The following is a 19,885-nucleotide window of genomic DNA, read 5'->3' on the forward strand; positions in this document are numbered from 1 at the left end:
CAGAAACGATTTTGCACGAAAGTTCGTCAGTTGCATGTCCAGCCGTATCCTTACCAAGCTCTCTGAAACAATTTAATATTCATAATTTTAAAAAGCTATCACTGTATATGTAAAAGAAATGTATTATATAACATGTATGCAGTTTGTGATATTCGGTTATTTTATGGTTCACGCAGGGAATGAGCAATTTAGCTACCTTTCATCGACTTCCATAATTTCTATCCGTTCTCCCATTCCGTCGCCACCACACTTTTGTTGCACTTGGCTTGTACTGAAAATACAATTAACATAGAAAACATACACAATGTAAGTGCAGTTCTCAATTTGGGAATTGGGAACTTGATTTTCATTTACCTAGCCGATTTAAGCATTTTGTACGCCTGTAGCGCAGATTTAGCAAGAGGGGAATCTTCTCTAATAGCGTCATTTGCTAAGGTCTTTTCGCCCTTGTCGCTGTGAGTTTTTAAATGGTTTGCTAGAGAGGACTTGTTCCCTCTAGCAAGCCAAAATTTGCGTTTGCCTTGCCTAAAACAAAGTAAGCAAAAGCCCATTGGGGTTTTCTCGTGTCCACTCTTTGCTCGCTTTGCTTCTGGTCCTGTTTTCTGCTGCTTGCTATGTCTTTTAAACATGTTGGCAAACTGAAACTCTATAACACACAATTTTATGGTTACAAATGTGTCGATAGCCAATCTTGGTTGTTTACTATTGTTTTATAAAACCCACTGACAATGTCATGCCACTTTTCTTTGTGACGCAAACACGATCACTCTTACACGACTAACATTCTAACACTAGATAATTGTTCTGTTACCTTCCTTAGACAGTGTTTGCTGCTTATTTTTAGCCACTGCTGCTGTCTCAGTTTTTGCAGCCACTACACAAGACCTGGGCACCAAAACCTTCATCATCACCTGCTGATGTTGAGCAAGGCGGAATTGCGTGGCACGTTTTTTTGCAAACTTTGCAAAAATGGCTTCCACATTCCTTCTTGCATGAAACGCAAACTAGTAATTAGGCAACAACAATGAAAACATAAGTTAAGATAATGTAATGAACGTTTTTGGTATCAAAGGCAAGCAGCACTAGTTTTAGCAACACACAAATGTTGGTTTGGTACTCTTAGTGAGAAGTGAATATTGTCGAGGAATCACCGAATCAGCTCCTGCAATCAACCAATGGCTGATATATATTGTGTATATTGTTGTTAGGAAAATTTTCGGCTATTGTAACGCGTGAATTTACCTGATTTAACTGCTTGAATCTCAGCCATCTAGTAAAAATAAATAAACAATTAGATAAAAAAGTTTGTCAAAAAATCTCGCTTTATCACCAAACAATAGCGAGCTAAGCCCTGTTAGTTCGTTAGCAAACCGGTTTTAATTATAAATTGCTTCATTTATCAATATGTTTTATGTAAGGATTGTGAATTTTATTTGCCTTAAATATATTAAAACATGTTTTGTAGTTTGTAATAAAAGAAATCCTTTCGTACCACTACTTTTAGGTTACACAAAAAACATAACTGTTAAATAATAACTTGTTTCCCCTGGCGTTTAGTGTTATAAGCGTTAATGCTTTCAGAATTTTTATCATTTGTAATTTTGTATCAGTACTTTTGATTTTACTAAACCATTACGTGTACTCACCTTACAAATTTGAACACCCCAAGTTGGTTTAATTAAATATCACGTATCACCGTAGAATACACCGAAGAATCGATATGGTTTGCCTTGAAGTCACTTAAAAAGAGAAAGCTCGAAAAACGAAAGCAAAGAATGTGTAGTTAATCTGCTCAGATATCATATTTCTAGTCATCAAACGCTTATTGGCTTACTAACCAATTAACGGAACTTGCCTGTCAAAACAGCTTGTAAGATTGATATTCAACAGGCAACAATTTTTTTCAACGGAAACAACAGCGCTGTAGCCCACATGTGCTGATATTGCGCAATAATTTCTCGCGCTGCGCGGCAAATTTCACAAATGCGCGGCGAACAAGAAATTTTTTAAAATCTGCGCGTCAGGACGCGCATTTCTCCCGAAATTGCGCAAGCTAGATCTAGGTTGCGCAAGACATACTTTCCAGTCTGGCATATTCTACTCTCGCATATGCCATAATAACACTATTTACTATAAAATATATTACAAAGTTGAAAGTTCATGCAGGAAATCTTTGTGTAGGCTACATGGTGTGCGATATGGCAAGTTGCTTAATATCACTTTTTTATGGATGATTTTATTTTGCTTTTATGGATATTTTTGAAAGCAATTTTTTTCACATTTAGTTCATTACCTCCAAAAGATATTCAAGAATTTAAAGGATTCTCTAAAGAAATGTCTTGATAAAAGAAAAGCAATGTCAAGATCTGGAGCAGCAGCATCAACCCTCCCAACTTGTAAATATTTTGAAATCATGAGGTTTTTGCATGATAAAACCAGCAATCTTGAAACTCACAGCAACATCGAGTTGTTAAATTTGGATTCAGAAATCATTGCATCTCAAGAAGAAACTCATGCAACCATGTCGTCTCCTGTTCCAATACATTCTCCTTTACCAATTCCCTCACCAGCACCATCAAGCTGCTCAAGCACTGTTATTTCTGACGACAGTGTCAGAAAGAGTGTTAAAAGAAAGAGGAGTAAAAACGAAGAACAGGATCCTCTACTGGACCATATAAAGAATACTGATGAAAAAATGCTTAGTTTTATTGACAAAATGAAGGACAAAGATCATGAAAAAGATGAAGCAGCCTTGTTTTGTGACAGTTTAGTGCCTGTCCTTAGAGATATGGACAAGAAAAAATTAAGATTAGCCAAATTAAAAATTCAGCAATTGTTATATGAATTAGAATTTGAATGATATTATTTTTTTCTACATAAAGTCAATCTAAGAAAACCTGTTCAGTAATTTATAGAATATTATTGAAAAACATAAAATAGCAAGCCTGCTTAAAACATTATCAATTTTCTTGATAACTAGTTCATTAATAATGATACTCTTTTGCATCATATTTACATTTTGATTCAAATGAATTTCACTGACCAGATTGCCCACAATTTTTTTTATTTTTCCAAACATACCAAACAATGTTTACTTTGACCTTCTTATAACACCCCATTGCCAGTCAACTGCACCTTCATTACTGAAATATTCAGCAAATTGTTCTCGAACACACTTGGCATCTGCTCCATAATTATTTGAGTCACCCATACATCTGATTTCTTTCAACCCATTTATATCATTTTCATGATGTCTCCAATTACCAGGTTTTACTCCACTTGGACCATCTTGATCAGGAAATGTTGGAGGACAATAGTGCTTTGTGCAAATCATCAGTGCAAATCATCATCATCATTTATTTTCATCAAAAAATTGTGCAATGCAACTACAGCTTTTGTAATGGCAATAACATTTTGCACTTTTGCAACAATGGGTTTGTAAAATACTCTAAATCGGCTGGCACATATACCAAAGGTATTTTCTATTACTCTTCTAGCTCGACTCAATCTATAGTTAAAAACAAGCTTCTGCTTACATAAGTTGGAAAAAGGATATGGCTTCATCATATGCCGCTTCAAACCAAATGCATCATCTCCAATAAAGACAAATGGCAACACTTTCGAAGAGTTTGTTATTCTCCTATCTCCTGGTATATTAAGGAGTTTATTCTCTATGGCATGTCCTAAATTACTGTTTGCATAGACACTACCATCACTTTGTCTGCCACTATCTCCAATGTCAACTAAAATAAATTTATAATTAGCATCACAAACTCCTAGTAATACAATGCTGTGCGTCTTCTTATAATTAAAGAAAGAAGATCCAGCTCCAGCAGGAGCAAACATTTGAACATGCTTTCCATCTATTGCTCCAATTGCATTTGGGAAATTCCAATGATTTTCAAACTCATAAGCAACTTTCTCCCAAGCAGTTTTGTTAGATGGGACTTTTAGATAACCTAACCTCACCAAATTGTTCCAGATTGCATGAGAGGTTTCTTTTACTATCCTACCCACAGTTGTAGGACTTATTCTGTAATTTGCCGCAATTGTTGAATGTGCATCACCGGTAACCAAATATCGAAGTGTAACACACAGCCTCTCAGATGGGCCAATAGGTTTCCTCATTTTGGTGATATTTTTCTTTATATCAGAACCAATAAGTTTAAGCAGCACTTCAAAAGTGCTTGGAAGCATTCCGAAGTAGCTGAAGAACATTTCATGGTCATAGAGTTGTAAATCTCGTACGAGTAATTCGTATTCGCCCTTCTGTCGCCGTTCCTCGTAAAGTTTACGAACCCAAAACCTAGCACGCTTTCTCTTAACTTTTTGTTTTCTACGATATGAGTGCAGCAGCAAAGATCTTCTTCTCAGGAGTAAATATAATAGGTAGTGATTATGTATGGCCGCCATGTTTTTAAAAAAACCGCCTATTCCTATTCATGCATTTCCATTGCTAAAAGAATCGTCGCGAAATTTTTTGACGATCGTGCATAAAATCGTCTCTAAAATCGTCTAGTGGAGATCCGCCTTTATATTAGCTGTGTAGTCATCGATGTTGAGATGATTTGAGATGATGTTGAGATGATGAGATGATGTTGAGATGTGTGTATTTGAACGTACATTCAGTGAAAATACTAAGATCTTTGTCAACTAGGAATGAACCCTTTATTGATATTACAAAGATTTTGTAATTCAATAGCTCGTGGTCGTATACTGTAGAATATTCTATTGAATATCCAATACATTGCTTCAATGTAGTGCTCTATAAATATTTTTGTAAGGGCTGTCACATATGTTTTTACGCATAAGAACATTTGTGACAGCTAGACAACTGTAATGGACACTTAAAAGTACAAAGGTAGTACACCTTTGACAAACTTACGTCTGTGATTTTTTGTTTATTTGCGTCGTACAGAAGAACAAAATTGTCTTATGAAAAGGTATGCTAAGTTTAAGTGAGTCACACTAACTGAAGTTACTTCTCTTCTACCGTAGAAGTCTGGAACCAGCGTTGTCTATCATTGTTTAATTCACGAAAATGATCCAGCACCCTTGATTATGGAGCATTATCATAAATTGAGTATTTGTATCGCTTTTAACGTTATATTCGAAGAATAAATTATCAGTTAAGTGCAGAAATTTTATAAACGAGAAAAGACGTCGTTATTATGAGGCTATAGCCACACGTACGAAGTGCATATCTACATATATAAGGAAGCGAATATATTACTTTATTACTAATATCAATACAGTTCTTTAGATATGAGGATTTAAGCCTTATAGAATGACAATATTTCTTGTTCATTGAAACAAAATTTGTTGAAAACTGTTCACACCAACTGTCTATTCTAAGAAAAGCATTTCTTTCTTCTTTAAACATTTATGACAAAGACCCTGATCTTCTTCTGTACCAAAACATCCACAACCTTTAGTTACACATGGTATTAGTTTAAATGGTCGCCTATATACTGGTGACGATGGTCTCACCAGTATATATATCACATTTGCAACCTCATTTATAGAATAGTTGTTTATATTTTAGATAATTGTCTCTCAACAATTATCTAAAATATAAACAACTATTCTATAAATGAGGTTGCAAATGTGATAAAAGATTTTTAGCGAAAATGAGTACAATTTATTGATTTCTAGAGATTGTGTGAGAAATTTCTTTGTTTAGTTAATTCAACAACAAATATTTACCTGATAATAGTGGGGTTCATTTACATAATAAAGCCTGTGCAAGTCATGATTTGCATTCTTTTGCTGTTGTGCTATTTGCCATTTCTTTCTAGCTCTTTCTTCTTCAATTTTGATCTTCTTCTCAGACTCTAAGTCATAATCAAGTTGCAATGCCTTTGCATAACATTGTGAACACAAGTTATCATTCTCTGGGATGCCGAAGAATTGACAGTCTTCAATGAGACATCTTGTCTTGACTGCTTCCGCATTCGATGTTGATTCTTGCATCATAGGGCTACCATAACTGACCCCTCTTGAAATAATGCATGTAATTTGATGAAACAAACAGAACATAGGCCTTCATAATCTGGGTTGGCAGTATAACCACAGCCAGGAGAAGTACAAATACGGGTGTTGTCTGTGTTTCTACATTGATGACAATAATTGCTTTCGATACTGGCAATGTTTAATAAATATTTACCGAAATTTATTCCGTTAAATACGCTGAGCGGTCGCAACATTGGCTACATGTGTCTTATCTTGGTGTTTGCGAAATATATTAACGTACATTGAGGCTGAGGACTACAATCTGTCCAATTTTACCTTACTATACTTTACATTTGGAATGAACCCTTCAGACTATGGAGAATTGCAAAATATAATGTGCTCAAGTTTATGATGCTATTACAAATTTTACCACGAACTATTGAGGAAGTATTAAGATTAAAAAGAGTTTACTTTCTATGGTGCAAATTAACATGTCGCGATTTGCAAAGCGCGATACATCGCGAGGTATAAACTTTAAAGCAAAAGCTTTTTTGTTTACAATTTTCACATAAAGAATTACGTCAGCCAATCACGATCGAGATTGCACCAACATTGCATAATAATCGCTGATAATAATACATATTTCCCATTTCTGACTTGGAAAAGCCGAAAATATGTCGAAGTGTAGACGTAGAAATTGCCCATCTTCCTCTCAATAAATTTCGGTTGACGATTTACGAAAAGATGGCAACGAGGAACTACGTCAAGAATATGTGAGGTCAAGGACATTAAATGACATTCATTCTATTAATTTGAAAGTCGGCGATGATCTAAATGTTGGTGTAATTTTGTTTGTCCTTGTTTTAAAATATGGGTTGTCACTTGTATGCTCTATTGTCACTTGGATGCTTTTTTGCTTTTACTCCCCGTGAATGTCCGTCGAGAAGTGTTGGCTATGATATGTCGTAATTTAGAAGAGGAAGATCGAAATGTTCTTTTATAGTCCACTTCTAAATTTAATATTCCCAGCACAACCGATAAAAAGTTTCATATATTTACACCTCTGTGCTCCAAATTGTATGAAGTGTAACCATGATCTTGAGAGCTACGATAAGCAGGTAAAAGTTTAAGTAAACGATCTTAGGTGTATTAAAACTACAACCCATTGAAATCAGACGACGTTTAACTTTTGCATGATTCAGCTGTAATCGACTGTCAATGAGACATAAAGGTATTTGAAAGGAATTTAATGCTTGGCACTTGCAATGTTATAGTTCCTATGATTTTGTTTACACTTCTTTCCTTTTAGTCATCATGTAAACGACCGCAATTTAGCACAGTAAATACTTGTTTTGTGTGTGGCTTATTAGGCCATTTGTTATCAAGCCGGTTTGTATATGTAATAAAAAACGCTTTGCATTATTTAACTTTCTCAAATTACTGAATTACTGTGTATTTGAAAATCTTAAGAGTAAACAAAGTTATACAGGCAGTCGAAATTTATTTCAAAGAGTTAAGTTATGGAGATTTGTGTGTCGTAGCTTTTGCTATTTACCACAATTATTACGCTGCGAGTCCTCAAAAGTGTATCGCGAATCGCGACATGTTAATCTGCACCCAAGAAAGTAAAATCTTTGTAATTCAATAGTTCGTGATAAATTTGTAATATCATCATAAACGTGAGCACGTTATTTTTTGCAACTCTCCATAATCTGAAGGGTTCATTCCAAGTGTAAAGTATAGTGAAGTAAGTTAACTGACTAACTGACTGTAAAAAACATAATGCTGACGACAGCTTCATTTTCAAAAAGATAGAAGATCATTTTCGTTGACTTTAGTGATGATAACTTGCTCATAGCTATACTTCATGTTGTATCAATAAAATATGTTTATCATACAGTATTTCCAATGACTAACATAATTGATCAAATTACATTATAATGTAAAATATTCTCTGCTGCTTAAAAAGTTGAGCTTAAGTTAACTTATTACAAATTATGCTCATTACACGCCAAACGAATACAGAGACATGACGTCAGTAAGCGTTCAACATGAGCCCGCAGTACGTTTATTGCAATTACGTTTATGTCTCATTAAGGCTATCCACATGCACACATTGCGTACTTATTTTAGCCACAAGTATCACAGGCTTACATTTTCGCTACAAGTATTTCCATTATACACCCATTTTCATCAGTGTAATTCAACTTTAAACAGTTCAAATATTCCCGCAGTAATCGATCAGAGTAATTCCTTTCCTCTGGTAACAAAAAACGGACTTTCATAGGCTGACCATCATGTTTCATTAATGGTACTCTCTCATTATTTTCTGCCATCACAAATTCTGTAAACTGTCCATGCTGGTAGCCAATCAGAGGGGTTTTGATACAATCCACCGAATCAGATAACAATGGTAAGTATATGCCATCAAGGTTTACACCAGCAATTTGGTCATCACAGTCACCATGATGAGAATCGTCACATATTACCAGAATGGGTCTTCGAAGAACATTAGCTAAGGCAAATATATGAATCCCCTCGAGACAGTAAAAACTTGGTGTTGTTGTAAGGGCGACTGTTTTCTTCCAGTCTTCACTCCACTGCTCGACACCAAAATCCATTGGCGTACCAGCATTTTGATCGTCCAACTGCCTTTCGACTTCCAACTGCCAGCGTTGTCGATAAGTGCCTAAAATGAAGTTTAAATGAATAAGGACTTATTTGTTAAATGCAACGATTGGTTGGTCATTGACCCTCATTTGATCTTTATTAAAATCGTGCAATTTTGATCAAATTACAATTAAATATACATTATTAAAGCCACAATTTAAAAGCGAGCAACATTTTCAAACCTGTTTGGTCTTCAATCAGAACTTGATAAACAGTTTTTCTCAACGTTAATCTTCGGTCATGAATACCCCACATACCAAGTGAAGCCGCGTGCATCAAACAATTTCCATCGCCCAAGGTCTTTATCGGAATAAACTTGGGTAGAATTTTACACCAGTTGAGAGACCTGTTGTTTTCCAACTCATTTTCAAGGGCAATGTTCACTAAAGCTGTGAAAATATATTCGCAAAGATCTTTATTCAAGCGAGAAAAAGCCGGGAATAGGAAAGTGTATCGCGGTGATGTTAATAGGAATCGATGTCTGTCTTGATCTGCAGGGATGGTGACATCCCTATCAATTGAGTCAACGAAACGGAATGGGTGTATAACGGAAATACTTTTTGCGAAAATGCAAGCCTGTTATACTTGCGGCTAAAATAAACACGCAATGTGTGCATTTGGATAGCCTTTATGACACAAAAAAGTAGTTGCAACAAAAGTACTGCGGGCTCATGTTGAATGTTTACTGACGTCATGTCGTATTCGTTTCGGCGTGTAATGAAGATAATTTATATAAGTTAACTTAAGCTCAACCTCTTAACTAGTCATTATACATACCTTATTTATACTAACTATTTAAACATAGATTAATTATGCTAACTTTATTATACAAGGTTCTATTCTTTGCTTTCAAGGCGAATATGACGAATTGTGTAAATTCAGTCAAAAGACTCAGATCTTTGTCTTTCTCTACTGTCTGTACGCTCTCTCTCAAATTGCATATCCACGACGAAATTAGAATTTTACAGTCATTTAACTTACTTCACTATACTTTACACTTGGAATGAACCCTTCAGACTATGGGGAGTTGCAAAAAATAACGTGCTCACGTTTATGATGATGTTACAAATTTACCACGAACTATTGAATTACAAAGATTTTACTTTCTGTGGTGCAAATTAACATGTCGCGATTCGCGATACACTTTTGATGACTCGCAGCGTAATAAATGTGGTAAATAGCAAAAGCTACGACACACAAATCTCCATAACTTAATTCTTTGAAATAAATTTCGACTGCCTGTATAACTTTGTATACTCTTAAGATTTTCAAATACACAGTAATTCAGTAATTTGAGAAAGTTAAAATAATGCAACGCGTTTGTTATTACATATAGAAACCGGTTTGATACGAAATGGCTTAATAAACCATATACAAAACAAGTATTTATTGTGATAAATTGCGGTCGTTTACATGATGAATAAACGGAAAGAAGTGTAAACAAAATCATAGGAACTATAACATTGCTCGCGGTAAATTTGTAATAGCATCATAAATTTGAACACGTTATATTTTGCAACTCTCCACATTCGGAACGATTCATTCCAAGTGTAAAGTATAGTAAAGTAAAATTAGACAGAAATCGTGGCCAGAGATTTGCCAGGCGGAAAGCGAATTTTCAATATGAACATAATAGCCCAACATAAGACTTTTAAAAAAGTCATCACAATAATAAAATAGAGAAGGATTTATTAATAACGTTTTTATTTCTTGTAACAATTTGTGTTGACATTGTCGATAGGCGCTAGAGGATCGCAATCTGCGATTAGCAACCTTAAACCATAGGAATCTTGGTATTATCGAGCGCTTCTTACACGTTATAAGGAACTCCAGGTCGAGTTTGGCTTTTCCAAGCTTGAGTTCAAGACGCTGGAATTTCCTGAACGCTTCGAGTTCTTCGTTTTTGTAGCGTTTATTTAAAATCGTGGCCAGAGATTTGCCAGGCGGAAAGCGAATTTTCAATATGAAAATAATAGCCCAACATAAGACTTTTACAACAAAATTGTTACAAATTGTTACAAGAAGAAATAAAAACGTTATTAATAAATCCTTCTCTATTTTATTATTGTGATGGCTCAAGATAGTGTCGACGCAAACTATCTTCAGTGGTGAGAGAGGAAGGCCACGGATTGAAATTTCGTTTGAACAGCTTCAATTTTTATTGGAGAAAAAATATAAAGTCGCAGAGATTGTTGAATTATTTGGTACAAGTAAACGAACTGTAGAAAGGAAAATGCATGAATGTGGATTATCAGCTGCAAACTGTTACTCAGCTTTTACACGAACAAGACGAGGTGATATCGAACATTCAGAAAGACTTTCCGAACGTTGGCTCGAAAAGAACGACAGGTCTTTTGCGATCCAGAGGTGTATTTGTCCAACAAACACGCATTCGTCAATCGATGCGCAGAGTTGATCCAGAAGAAACACTTTTACGAGCTCTTAAAATGCGTGTAATTTCTCGAAGGCGTTATTGTGTCGCTGGGCCTCTTTCATTAGGGAGCTTTAGCAAGAGCACGACTACGACAACGAGTACGAAGTTTGACCGTGTAAGAGAATGTCACGAGGAAGTTTGTTGTCGTTGTCACTTCGTCACTAGGGAGTTTTAGCAAGAGTACGACTACGAGAACGAGTACGAAATTTGACCGTGTAAGGGAATGGCACGAGGAAGGTTGTTGTCGTTGTCGCTTCGTCAAAATTTTAATTTAGTTGTAAACAACAGAACGAGCCTTTTTATTGTGTAAAACACCGACGTTTGCGAAGCAGCTACGGCTCTATTTGTCAATAATGATATCAAAGAATCGATAATACTGGTTTTGCGAGAATATAGGACTCTTTAGACTGAAAAATCTTCACTATTTTAAGTTTTATGTACGATATATTTGTACTATTTTATTGTTTGTTTACCTTTCACTTTGCGTACGAAATACATGAAAGTTTTGCAGGTCATATTTTCCTTTTTAATGTACATCTGCGCTCAAAAAGGGTTTTAAATTAAAGCCTGGATGCTCGAAAATAGTACTGTAAACTAATTTCTTACAGAATGAAGAAATATACCTACTTTCTTTGCTTAAAAAGACATCGTAGTCGCGACTACGAATTTTTTACAAAACATCGTATTCAGATTGATGACGGCTACGTGTTTTTGTTGTCGCAACAATGTTTTCGCGCCAAAATGACGTAAATCGTACTCGTAGTCGTACTCGTAGGCTCTGCTAAAACTCCCTAATAGCGAAGCAGCTACGGCTCTATTTGTCAATAATGATATCTGATCAATACTGATTTTGCGAGAATATAGGACTCTTTAGACTGAAAAATCTTCACTATTTTAAGTTTTATGTACGATATATTTGTACTATTTTATTGTTTGTTTATCTTTCACTTTGCTTCCAAAATTAAATGAAAGTTTTACACGTCATATTTTCCTTTTTAATGTACATCTGCGCTCAAAAAGGGTTCTAAATTAAAGCCTGGATGCTCGAAAATAGTACTGTAAACTAATTTCTTACAGAATGAAGAAATATACCTACTTTCTTTGCTTAAAAAGACATCGTAGTCGCGACTACGAATTTTTTACAAAACATCGTACACAAATTGATGACGGCTGCATGTTGTTGTTGTCGCAACAATGTTTTCGCTCCAAAATGACGTGAATCGTACTCGTAGTCGTACTCGTAGGCTTTGCTAAAGCTCGCTAATACTTCTATAGTTCCATAACGACTGGGGTCCCTGTTATGATAAGCCTATGATATATTTTAAAATTTGCAATTCAAAGTGTATCTAAAAGAACTGTTTGCATAATTGCATTTATAGTGGAAATATGGTTGCATTGTCAATGTAGAAGTTCCTGTTGATAGTAATGTGCGTTTTGTGGTAGCTGTTTTTGTTTGTTATTAGGAGCTTTTAATGGTTATTGGTATTGGGGTGTTTTGCAAGTGTTGTAACGAAGGGCTGAAGGCTTAGCATTGAAATAGCACCTTTGATTATGGAGCCATTACGATAAATTGAATATTTGTAATCGTTGTTAACATTATATATGAAGAAAAATTATCAGTTAAGTGCAAAAATTTGATGAATGTACGAAGTCACCACGATTAAAATTGGCACATATTTTCAGAATTGGTCTTCGAAGAATATTAGCTAAGGCAAATATATGAATCTCCTCAAGACAGTAAAAACTTGGTGTTGCTGGAAGAGCGACTGTTTTTTCCAGTCTTCGTTCCATTGCTCGACACCAAAATCCATTGGGATACCAGCATTTTGATCCTCCAACTGCCTTACGATTCCCAGCTGCCAGCGTTGTCGATACATGCCTAAAATGAAGTTTAAATGAATAAGGACTTATTTGTTCTTCGCGTGTTCCTCATCACACACCCGAGCTCCTTACCTGTCACATCTTTGGTAAGAATTTGACAGATTGTTTTTATCAAACAACCACAAACGAAAATAAGTGTGCTACAAGTTATTTCCATAGTTTAATGCGTTTATCTTTTGATGCCCTCACTCTTGAGTCTCATGATGTCTGTGATTTGAGTAGTAGTACTCAAGTGGGTCATTACCATTACTAATATTATAGCTAAGTGCTATCTTTGTCATGGCTTGCATAATTGTCCTACCCTCTTGAATAATAACTTATTAGCGAAAGTGGCGTATGAAAAATAAATGTCAACATTGCCAATATTTGCAATTGTTACGAAATTGTGTATGAGGCTTGTCACATCCAATGTATACCAACATTTATATAAGTAAGTGAATACATTTCATGGTAAATACATTAAATACATTGAATACATTAACATCAACACCAACAGTTACAATTCTTCTCGGGACTTTACTAACTTGGACGATTTACATCTTTAAACATGTAACGGATACTCCCTGACTCAAAACATTTATAACAAAAACCCTGATTTTCTTCTGTTCCAAAACATCCACAGCCTTTGAGCTGGTGATGAAGATGCTGCAGCACTTTTCTCACCAAAAATTGGCTAAAAAATAAAAAACCTTACTCTAGGTGAAACTGAAAAGTTGGCAAATAATTCCTTCTCCTGATAATGAAGTTCATTCTCGTAATGAAACCTGTGCAAAGCATGGCTTGTTGCGTTATTTTCCTGTTCTTTTTATCTCGTTTTTTTTCTGTCTTGAGTCTTCTTTTCCGACTTTAGTTTTAGAGTTGCATAACATTGTGAACACAAGTTTTCATTCTCTGGAGTACCAAAGAACAGACATTTTTTAGTCAGACATCTTCTCTCGACCGTTTCTACTTTTCTTGAAATTGGCGAAATTTTCGCACAGTTTGGATGGGATACAACGTTAACTGAGCGCGTGGATGAACTTGCGTTAACAACATGAAATTTCTTTTCATCTTTCCTTCCACTGTTTGTTGTTTTTCTAATTGTATTACCTTGCACATTGGATGTGGATTGTCCGATATCTTTTTTTCCTGAAGAACGACAGTTGAGAAACTTTTCTTTGTAGCAATCATAACATAGGCCACGTAAGTCCTCATTTCCATTGTTCATACAGTCATTATAACATCTATCGCTAACTGACACAAATGGAGTTGCCCTCTTTGGTCTCTCGTGTAGTATAGACTTCAATGTTGTAAAACAGACAGAACATAGGTCTTCATATTCTGGGTTCGCAGTGTTACCACAGCCAGGAGAAGTACAAATACGTGTGTTGTTTGTGTTTCTACATTGATGACAATAATTGCTTTCAATACTGGCAATGTTTCTGCAGTTAATCTTGGCACATGGTTTATGCTCCTTTCTATTTTTAAAATGGTTTTCATATTTTGTTGAATATGATGCCATTGTTCTCTGATCATTAAAATCACAAACCTGAAATTTCTTTCCATCTTTCCTTCCCATGTTGGTTGTTTTTCTAGTTCTATTGCATTGGACAACGGATCTGGATTGTCCGACGTCCTTTTTTGCTGAAGAACGATAATTGAGAAATTTCTCTCTATAGCAATCATAACACAGGCCGCCAAAGTCATCATTTCCTTTGTTCACGCAGTTATTGTAACATCTATCATTAGGTGACGCTGAAGGAGTTGCCGTCTTTGTTCCCTCGTGTAGTATAGATTTCAATGTTGTGAAACAGGTAGAACATAAGTCTTCATAATCTGGGTTGGCAGTATAACCACAGCCAGGAGAAGTACAAATACGGGTGTTGTCTGTGTTTCTACATTGATGACAATAATTGCTATTGATACTGGCAATGTTTCTGCAGTTAATCTTGGCACATGGTTTCTGCTCTTTACTATTTTTAAAATGGTCTTCATGTTTTGTTGAATATGATGTGATTGTCCTTTGGTCATTAAGTGATAGCTGATTCAATGTCAATGTTTCCAAATGTATATCTTCCATTGATTTAAAATATCTTTTTAACATTCCATAAACATGTGGATTTTGTTCACAAGCTTCCATTTCAGCGACGAGTATTTTCATTTCACACTCATTGTCAAATGTGTAATGTAACTTTAAACAGTTTAAATATTCCCGTTGTAGTCGATCAGAGTAATTTCTTTCCTCTGGTAACAAACAACGGAGTTTCATAGGCTGGCCATTATGTTTCATTAATGGTACTCCAATCACCATTTTGTGATCGGCCAATGTATGCCCTCTCTCATTATTTTCTGCCATCACAAGTGCTGTAAAATGTCCATGGTGATAGCCAATCAAAGAGGAGTTTTATACAATCCACCAAGTCTGACAACAGTGGTAAGTATATGCCACCAAGGTTTACACCAGCACCACGATGAGAATCGTCACATATCACCAGAATTGGTCTTCGCAGAATATTAGCTAAGGCAAATATATGAATCTCTTCAAGAGAATAAAAACTATGGTTATTGGTTGATTTTGCTGTTGATGCAAGAGCAACGGTTTTCTTCCAGTCTTCATACACTTGCTCTACACCAAAATCCATTGGTATACCAGAATTTTGATCCTCCAACTGCCTTTTCACTTCCGACTGCCAGCGTTTCTGATACATGCCGAAATTGAAGTTTAAATGACTAAGATATAGAGATTACTTCATAGTCATTAAGCGCGCATGGTTTTTCCAGTTGTTTCATTTAACAGAGAATTTATGTAAGATGTCAGACCATGGGAACGAGTTCCCTAAAGAACCGACTATGATGTAATTACTTGTTTATTTTAAGCACTATTTTTTCATTCAATGAAACATTTTAATGAATTATTATTCTTAAATCACACACTATAGCTGCATTTACACTATACCGGTTTGCTCATCACGACATCTTCATTTGCTTTAAAGGGGTAATTGTACGAAGTAAAAGCTTATTAAGTTGATAAATTTAGTCGATTTGATTGTGTTTCTGACGTTGAACAAATTCACTGCCTTTTAGTACAAAAGAAATTTAACCTGTTACGACTGCTACGATAGTAATTCGGTATAGTGTAAACGGAGCCTTATAGATATATATTCTAATTATTTCTTTTGTGAATCGTTCATTTCATTGTGAATAAGATAGATAGCTCAATATATGAAATCATCATGTTCTTCTGGTTTACTTCTGAAGAAAGCTGCAGTATATGGCCGAAAATTTAATAAGATATTTTTAAAAATAGTTTAAATGAAAAAAATGTAAGGTAGTAAAAAGAAGTTAAGTATAAAGAAGTTAGAAAGGAGTTTTGTAAACTAATTTCTTACTGGATGAATGAAAAACCAACGCTCCTTGTTTTTTAACACTTCGTTGTCAAGACAACGCGGGTGCGTTGCTACGAGCATCTGTCATCAAAACAGAGTTTCCGTTCAAATTCATATAATTCGTACTGCTAACTAATTTTTAATAGTGAATTTTCACCGTTTTATAAAAACAGCATCATCAAATCCGTGAGTAAAGTTTTCAAACCTGTTTGGTCTTCAATCAGAACTTGATAAACAGTTTTTCTCAGCGTTAATCTTCGGTCATGAATACCCCACATACCAAGTGAAGCTGCATGCATCAAAGAATTTCCATCGCCCAAGGTGTTTATCGGAATAAACTTCGGTAGAATTTTACACCAGTTGAGCGACCTGTTGTTTTCCAACTCATTTTCAAGAGCAATGTTTACTAAGGTTGCGTACAAAAATTCTTGAAAATCTCTTTTGAAACAAGAAAGATTCGGGAACAAAAAAGTGTATCGCGATGATGTCAATAAGAATCGATGTTTTCCCTGATCTGCAGGGATAGTGACATCCCCATCAACTGAATCACGAATAATTTCCGCAGTGGCAACATCTATTGAAGAAATACTTCTATGCAGTTCCATAACGACTCGGGTCCCTGTTATGAAAATCGTATAACCTTTTTAAACTTTGCAATTCAAAGTGTATGTAAAACCTGTTTGCATAATTGCATTTATAGTGAATATGGATTGGATTGTCATTTCATAAATATTGTAGTGGTTGCTGTTGATAGTAATGTGTTGTGGTGGCTGTTTTTTTTTGTAAAAAGGTGGTTGTAATGGTTATTGGTGTTAGGGTGTTTTGCAAGTGTTGTGTTGTGCAGATTGTTTTTGTGGTTGTAGCTGAAAAAATTTGTTGCATTTGTTGAGTTCTTGGATCGTAATGTGTCCGAGTATCGCGAAACACGAAGGGCTCCAAGGTCCGATTGTGCTTCGGGCCCATGAATATACTGTAGAATATTCCATTGAATATCCAATACATTGCTTCAATGTAGTGCTCTATAAATATTTTTGTAAGGGCTGTCACATATGTTTTTACGCATAAGAACATTTGTGACAGCTAGACAACTGTAATGGACACTTAAAAGTACAAAGGTAGTACACCTTTGACAAACTTACGTCTGTGATTTTTTGTTTATTTGCGTCGTACAGAAGAACAAAATTGTCTTATGAAAAGGTATGCTAAATTTAAGTGAATCACTACTAACTGAAGTTACTTCTCTTGTACCGTAAAATTCAGGAAACCAGCGTTGTCTCTCATTGTTTAATTCACGAAAATGATCTAGCACCCTTGATTATGGAGCATTATCATAAATTCAGTATTTGTAATCGCTTTTAACGTTATATTCGAAGAATAAATTATGAGTTAAGTGCAGAAATGTTATAAACGAGAAAAGACGTCGTTATTATGAGGCTATAGCCACACGTACGAAGTGCATATCTACATCTATAAGTAAGCGAATATATTACTTTATTACTAATATCAAGACAGCTCTTTAGATATGAGGATTTAAACCTTATAGTATGACAATATTTCTTGTTCATTGAAACAAAAGTTGTTGAAAACTGTTCACACCAACTGTCTATTCTAAGAAAAGCATTTCTTTCTTCTTTAAACATTTATGACAAAGACCCTGATCTTCTTCTGTACCAAAACATCCACAACCTTTAGTTACACATGGTATTAACTTTGATGGTCGCCTTTTTGCTGGTGATGAAGGCGCAGAAATACTTTGTCTCTCAACAATTATCTAAAATATAAACAACTCTTCTATACATGAGGTTGCAAATGTGATAAAAGATTTTTGGAGAAAATGAGTACAATTTATTGATTTCTAGAGATTTTGTGAGAAATTTCTTTGTTTAGTTAATTCAACAACAAATATTTACCTGATAATATTGGGGTTCATTTACATAATACAGCCTGTGCAAGTCATGATTTGTATTCTTTGCTGTTGTGCTATTTGCCAGCTCCTTCTAGGTCGTTCTTATTCAGTTTTGATCTTCTTTTCAGACTCTAAGTCATACTCAAGTTGCAATGCCTTTGCGTAACATTGTGAACACAAGTTATCATTCTCTGGAATGCCGAAGAATTGACATTCTTCAGTCAGACATCTTGTCTTGACTGCTTCCACATTCGATGTTTATTCTTGCCTGATAGGGCTACCATAACTGACCCTCTTGAAATAATGCATGCAATTTGATGAAACAAACAGAACATAGGCCTTCATAATCTGGGTTGGCAGTGTAACCTACAGCCAGGAGAAGTACAAATACGTGTGTTGTCTGTGTTTCTATATTGATGACAATAGTTATTATCGATACTGGCAATGTTTAATAAATATTTACCGAAATTTATTCCGTTAAATACGCTGGCCGATCGAAACATTGGATACATGTGTCTTATCTTGGTGTTTGTGAAATATATTAACATACATTGTGTTGGATTCAAAACGTTTCCGGTTCTGATGTCAGATAGGAGACGACAGACATTTGGATCAAACTGTAGTCTGAATAAGATCAAATAAACTTCTCTGCCTAGTAACGCTGTACATTCTGTTAATACTTAGATGAATTTATTCCTTCTTTTTTTATGCATTTGTTACAATTATTTGTAATTATTTAGTTGAATCGTACGTAATAAAGTAATGCGCGTCTCAAAGTATTAGAAACTTGGCAGAGAATGGTTTGAGCCCTTAGTCGAATTCTACAAAAAGTTCAAAGAATTTATCCTTATCAACTGATATATCGACGAGGCCCTGTTTTTAATTAACGATCTTTTGAATGGCTGAATCTAACAACGAAGCGAAGAGCGTAATGAGTAATGAACAAACAAAGCAAACCACCCCAGCTCTCACCAGGGAAGAAGAACCTTCAACTCTCGAAACATCTGAACAACTACGAAGAAAACGATCTGCTGCAAAAGGCGCATTTACAAAAAAGATGAAGGAGTTAACCAAATCAAAATTGAGCTTTCGAAGCTTGAGCGAAGCAAACAATTAAATCACAAGAATTCAACGAAGTTGTAAATAGATTTTAAAACGCCCACCAGCGTCATCATAAAAGGATTATGATCACCAAGACTCAAACGAATACCTTCAAATTGAACAACAAAGAATTGAAAATTTTTAAAGGACCTTAAACGAATGGCTGCAAGAGTTTACAAAACAACCATCGATGTCCGAAGTCCAGATAAAGCCAAATGACTCGATTAGTAACGTCGGAGAGAAGAGCCGTGTTAGATCACGTGGTTCAATCACAAGTTTATCTAGATCAGGGGTTCTTAACCTTTTGTTGGTCACGGACCCCCAAAACATTCTAATGAAAGCTTTGGACCCCTTTAGAAGAAACACATCGCAATTGTCAAAATTAGCTTTTAATTAACTTAGTAATATAGTCCAGAAATTTGCAGACCAAACAGAAGCAAATTAATAATTCAACGAATAATAATGAATAATAAATCAATTACCGAGTCAATTAAGTTATACAACAATTACAAAACCATAAAGAATCAAAAAATACAGTGCAGTAACCAATAAGTAGAACGCAAATAACTTTTTAAA

The 19,885-nt window shown here is 35.2% G+C and overlaps 2 protein-coding genes and 2 long non-coding RNA genes across 4 annotated transcripts; all 4 read right to left on the bottom strand.

The window, feature by feature from the left end:
• Window positions 1–873: 873 nt before the first annotated feature.
• Window positions 874–1,828, bottom strand: LOC124443016. The gene is made up of 3 exons (XR_006947461.1): window positions 1,647–1,828; window positions 1,243–1,270; window positions 874–1,004 (listed from the first exon to the last, which is right to left on the bottom strand). It is a non-coding gene; the product is annotated as an uncharacterized LOC124443016 (long non-coding RNA).
• A 1,505-nt stretch (window positions 1,829–3,333) lies between these two features.
• Window positions 3,334–4,413, bottom strand: LOC124443422. The gene has a single exon (XM_046993914.1). It carries the CDS (start codon window positions 4,411–4,413, stop codon window positions 3,334–3,336), a length of 1,080 nt encoding a protein of 359 aa, XP_046849870.1.
• A 601-nt stretch (window positions 4,414–5,014) lies between these two features.
• LOC124443014 lies at window positions 5,015–6,129 on the bottom strand. The gene is made up of 2 exons (XR_006947459.1): window positions 5,707–6,129; window positions 5,015–5,429 (listed from the first exon to the last, which is right to left on the bottom strand). It is a non-coding gene; the product is annotated as an uncharacterized LOC124443014 (long non-coding RNA).
• A 9,129-nt stretch (window positions 6,130–15,258) lies between these two features.
• On the bottom strand, window positions 15,259–15,624 carry LOC124443427 (tumor necrosis factor alpha-induced protein 3-like). The gene has a single exon (XM_046993922.1). It carries the CDS (start codon window positions 15,622–15,624, stop codon window positions 15,259–15,261), a length of 366 nt encoding a protein of 121 aa, XP_046849878.1.
• Window positions 15,625–19,885: the final 4,261 nt, after the last annotated feature.

This window comes from Xenia sp. Carnegie-2017, unplaced genomic scaffold, assembly GCF_021976095.1.
Source record: "Xenia sp. Carnegie-2017 unplaced genomic scaffold, XeniaSp_v1 HiC_scaffold_20, whole genome shotgun sequence".
NCBI classification, from domain to species: domain Eukaryota; kingdom Metazoa; phylum Cnidaria; class Anthozoa; order Malacalcyonacea; family Xeniidae; genus Xenia; species Xenia sp. Carnegie-2017.

Excerpts from the sequence above, each read along its gene's own strand:
- LOC124443422 (XM_046993914.1), bottom strand. The coding sequence starts at position 4,413 with ATGGCGGCCATACATAATCACTACCTATTATATTTACTCCTGAGAAGA.
- LOC124443427 (XM_046993922.1), bottom strand. The coding sequence starts at position 15,624 with ATGTATCAGAAACGCTGGCAGTCGGAAGTGAAAAGGCAGTTGGAGGAT.